We start from the raw sequence: 5,018 nt of genomic DNA, 5'->3' as shown, positions 1-5,018 counted from the left end.
GGGTCTGATAGTTTGAGCCATAGATTAGGCATTGCCTCACCATTTCTCCCTCTTTTTACAGTTTTTTTATGGGAGATTTGAGCTTTGGGGCCTCGTTCAGCGATTCAAGATTGGGTATGGATCAAGCTTGGAAATAGTGATTAGATTATCTGAGTGTGGAAGTAGATCCATGGTGATTTCACTATGATAAGATGATATGATATCTTTCGGTAGCCGTTATTATCACGGATTCAAGGTCTTATTATGCTGCCCGCTTATCTTCTAATGAGATGACTTACCAGGTCACAAACTCTTACCCCTTTGAGACACATCCGTGGTTTGAGGTCCGGGCACTGGACTTTTTAGTTGGTCTATCCATATCGGCTATTTGGAGATTTCTGCTGATTTTCCCCTGTGAGACTCATCCGTATTTCGAGGTCTGGGCACCGGACTTCTTGGCTGGAATGTTACTACTGGATACTATTGGTTACTTAGATTCTAACTGCGGGTCGAGGTCCAGACTATGTTTTTCTGGCTCTAGACTCACCGTTTCTCATTCTTAGTAGATTTAGCCATTTTGTGTACCCATCAGACTTGTGGGGGTCCTCTCGATTATTTAAACTTTCACATGAGTGTACCTTCTAGGCTTATGGAATCCAATTAGGTTTAGTTAGCTTTACTTAGTTCCTTGCACTCATGTGCATCTCCTTATTTTCTATCTCTTTCTATTATTTATCTCATATTCTATCTCTTCTTATTGCTTTTACTATTCAAGCTCAGTCGGTCTATGATTCCTACTGGGTACCTGTTATTTTGGTACTCATACTATGTGATGCAGGTCTAAGCATCAATTACCAGCGCCAATTTGGGACAGTTGCAGTCTGCACTAGTGATGAGGGTGAGCACTTGGTGTTTTGGGATCTTTCTACCTCTATCTGTATATATTTGACTGTCTTTTCTTTTTGAGACATCCTTTGTTTCCGTGGTCCACTTTTAGGACTTATACCAGTATTGTGTAGTAGTCTGTACTTGTGATTTCCAAGTTCTAGGAGGGATCTTATATTTTGCTGTATATAGATACATTCATTATGTTCCCGCTATTCCTGTTGTTTCTATATTATTGTAGTGTTATTTAGTTTCTATCCTTAATTTCATTACTTACAAATTCTGTTAGCACGGTTAATTTTAGAATGTCGAGTTTAGTTTAAAATAACCTTTTCTTCAATTTTTGAGGATTTTGGTCTAATCTCGAGGCTCGTTGTGAAATTTGGCTTAAAATATCATTTGGGTGTGGGACCCATTTTTCATTAAAATGACCTCATATAGAAATTTTAAATGTGTCATTGAGTCTAAAATATGAAATTCGATGGGGTAGTATACCTCGTTTGCTCGCACGGGGTTTCGAACGAATCCTGAGCACCCTTTGTGAAACTTGGACAATGCCAAAACTCTTTTTCACCGGTTGTACCTAATGTCGTAGCTAAAGCAACCCTTAGTTGCAAAAGCAACTATAGTTAAAGTGACAAGGGAGTAGCTAAAGCAACTGCTCGCTTAGGCGTCTTGGTGTCGCTAAAGTGATGCCTACCTCTTGGTGGAGTTCACTTAAGCGATCTTAGGGGTTGATTTTGGGACACGTGGGAGTTACTTTAATTATGTATTTTTAGTTTAAATCCCCCAACTTCAATCTCTCATAATTCACTCGTTTTAAGGCAGATTTGGGTGATTCAAAGTCCAATTTATGGGTTATTGCTGGGAGAATTCAGTGGTGATTGGTAGGTATTTTAGAGTCTTCATTTGAGGTAAATTTGGGCTAGAACCAGCTGCCTTTATGTGTTTTTAATCTTAATTGAGAAAAATCTTGCATGTTCTTGTTTCCGCTTATTAAGGCCCCGAATTGTGTTCCACTTTGCAACATTAGTTTGGGGTGGTATATGGGACCTTTTCATGGAGTCAATTTCATAATTATCAGAGCGGATCCCATATTCCCATTTTTGACTTCAGAATTGGTCTGCCTCCGAATTTAGTAATATTAATGTCAAAATGACTGTGTTAACATTGTGTTTCTATATTTGACATTGTGGCAGTATTTAGAGGTTGTTCAGAAGGGGAAAGCTTCGGTTCTATGATTTGTAGCACGCATGATCGACCTATAGGTAAGCTACAGCTTCCCGTTCTTTAGATTGAGCTTGAATATGTGAATGTCTATGGATTAGTTGGAATTTGGAGTGGTTATCTATCAAACTACACTTAAGTGTTTAGAAATCATGCCTTAGGTTCAGTTCGAGGAATTTTGGGAACTTGCGAGCATATGTTTAGTTTTACGTTGTTTATCTATATCTTGTGGTCTTGTTTATGGTTGTTTTCTATTGATTTTGAGCATGTTGTCCCTAGTCTAGGCTTAGACTAGTAGTGCCATAGACTTTGGATAATTGGAACTGTTAGGCCTTACTTTTACTCTGATGTCGATTCACCCGCCTTAGCTCCCTGTAGACTAGAATAGCATACATGGGTCTGATAGTTTGAGCCTTAGATTAGATGTTGCCTCAACTTGACGACCTTCTACCCTCACTCCCTCTTTTTTATGAATTGTTCGTGGGAGATTTGAGCTTCAGGGCCTCATTCGGCGATTCAGGATCGGATATGGGTCAAGCTTGGAAGCATTGATTGGATTATCTGAGTATGGAAGTAGATTCACGGTTATTTTACTATGACCAAATGATATGATAACTTTCGATAGTCGTTATTATCGAAGATTCAAGGTCTGGTCATGTTGGAGATGACTTACCAAGTCATGGACTCTTGCCCCTTTGAGACACATCCCCAGTTCGAGGTACGAGAGCTGGACTTCTTAGCTTTAATGTCCATATTAGCTATTTGGAGATTTCTTCTTATTTGCCCCTTTGAAACTCATCCATGCTTTGAGGTATGGGCGCTAGACTTCTTAGTTGGGTTGTTACTACTAGATACTATTGGATATTATTGGTTCCTTGGAAGCTAATCGCGGTTCGAGGTCCAGTCTATCAAGCTATGAACTCACCGTTTCTCATTCTTAGTAGATTTAGTCATTTTGTATACCTGTCAGGCTTATGGGGGTTCGCTCGAGTTTTTACTTAAAATTGTGCACGAGTGTACCTCTTTACTTATGGGGGTCCAGTTAGATATAGTTAGCTTTACTTCGTTCCTCTAGTTCCTTACACTCGTGTGCATCTCCTTATTTTCTATCTCGTTCTGTTATTTATCTCAGATTCTATCTCTTCTTATTGCTTTTACTTTTCAAGCTCAGTCGGTCTATGATGCCTACTAGGTACATATTGTTTTAGTACTCATACTACACTCTGTATTTGTTTTTGTGATACAGGTCCGAGCATCAGTTATCAGCATTGATTTGGGCCGATTACAGTCTGCACCGGAGACGAGGGTAAGCACTTGGCATTTTGGGATCTTCCTGTCTCTATCTATACATATTTGACTATCTTTTGGTTTTTGAAATAGCCTTTGTTTCTATGGTCCATATTTGGGACTTGTATCAGTATTGTGTAGTAGCTCTGTATTTGTGGCATTTAGGTTCTGGGAGGAATCTTATATTTTGATGTATATATTTCATATATTGTGCTTCCGCTATTCTTGTTCTTTCTGTATTATTGTAGTATTGTTTAGTTTCTTCCCTCCATCACATTACTCACAGTTTTGGGATATGAGTTGGCTTACCTACTGTGGTTATAGTAGGTGTCATCATGACTTGAGAGGTTGGGTCGAGACAATTTATGATCGCATATGAAGAACAACACATTAAAATACAAATAAATATAATTAGATACAAGAAATTTGGAAGCATTTGAATACAAATGAGTCATAATGAATACATCTATGACTAATAATGAATACTAGAAATCTGACAGCATTTGAATACAAATGACTCATAAAGAATACAACAATGACTCATACTGAATACAAGAAATTTGACAGATTTTGTACTTGATTTTGAATTCTCTAGAATAACGATGAATCACACACACTTGAGAGTCCAATTTGAAACATGAGTATTTTTAGGGAGTGATTTATTCTAATTTACCATATCAGAAATGATGAATCACACACACGTGAGAGTCCAATTTGAAGAAGGAGTATTTTTAGGGAGTGATTTATTCTAATTTACCGTACCAAAAAATATCTCTTCTGCCTTTTACTCAATTTAGTTAAGTTGTATTTGTATTTTTATAAAAAAATCACAAAAAAAATATAATGGACACAATAGATAGAAAATAAAAAAAAAGTAGTTGCGGATCGTAAATATTAAAATTGTAGCTAAGGAGTGTTCATTAAGGCCTACTGTTAGTTGTTTTTGAAAATTTTTGTTTCATATATCACTAAAATGAAAACAATAACATGAATGAATAATGACCAACAAACTTATAACTAGGAGATGCTATTAAAATAAAAGATGATAAACTAGGTGATGGAAGATATAGAAAACTATTGCAAGCTGAATTAACATTCTAAGGATGCCCATCATTCTCTTCTCTAGCATTGTTGTCATTAGCACCGATTTCGTTTGCAATATTTTCCCTAAGTTGTATCTTCCTTTGGTCAAGTTCAGCCCTCTTTACAACAAATAACTTTAGCAAATATTTAATGTCTCTTACATTAAATTCATCGAACCTTTTTCTTCCCTCAACAAGTTGGTTGAAGAGGTTCTCCATTTTCTTCTCCTCAACCATTTCCTCTAATTTTCTGATATCTTCTTCCCGATCATTCACTATAGCTTGCAGATAGGCTTCATGTTCAACTAACTTGTATTTTCTTTGCTTCTCTGGGCAAGCTAAATAACTATTTACTATGTCATTAGCCTCATCTAATGATGGCCAAGCAAAAATATCAGTTTCTCCTGGAGTAAAAGAAATTATACTAACTTTTACATCACATAGAATAGTCAATTCATGTGCTTTCTTACACAATGATGCTAATCTTTCCGCTAGAATTTTTTTTCTCTTTCCCTCATCAAGATTTCTTGTGGTCCAACATACCTCCTTTCCATTCAT

General features: G+C 36.9%; 1 protein-coding gene across 1 annotated transcript; it reads right to left on the bottom strand.

Moving 5' to 3' along the window:
• Positions 1 to 4,475: 4,475 nt before the first annotated feature.
• On the bottom strand, positions 4,476 to 5,018 carry LOC129870233 (agamous-like MADS-box protein AGL92). The gene has a single exon (XM_055944929.1). It carries the CDS (start codon positions 5,016 to 5,018, stop codon positions 4,476 to 4,478), a length of 543 nt encoding a protein of 180 aa, XP_055800904.1.

The sequence above is a fragment of the Solanum dulcamara genome, chromosome 2 (assembly GCF_947179165.1).
Source record: "Solanum dulcamara chromosome 2, daSolDulc1.2, whole genome shotgun sequence".
In the NCBI taxonomy this organism is placed as follows: Eukaryota; Viridiplantae; Streptophyta; class Magnoliopsida; order Solanales; family Solanaceae; genus Solanum; species Solanum dulcamara.
This window is presented reverse-complemented; position numbering and strand designations above follow the sequence as displayed.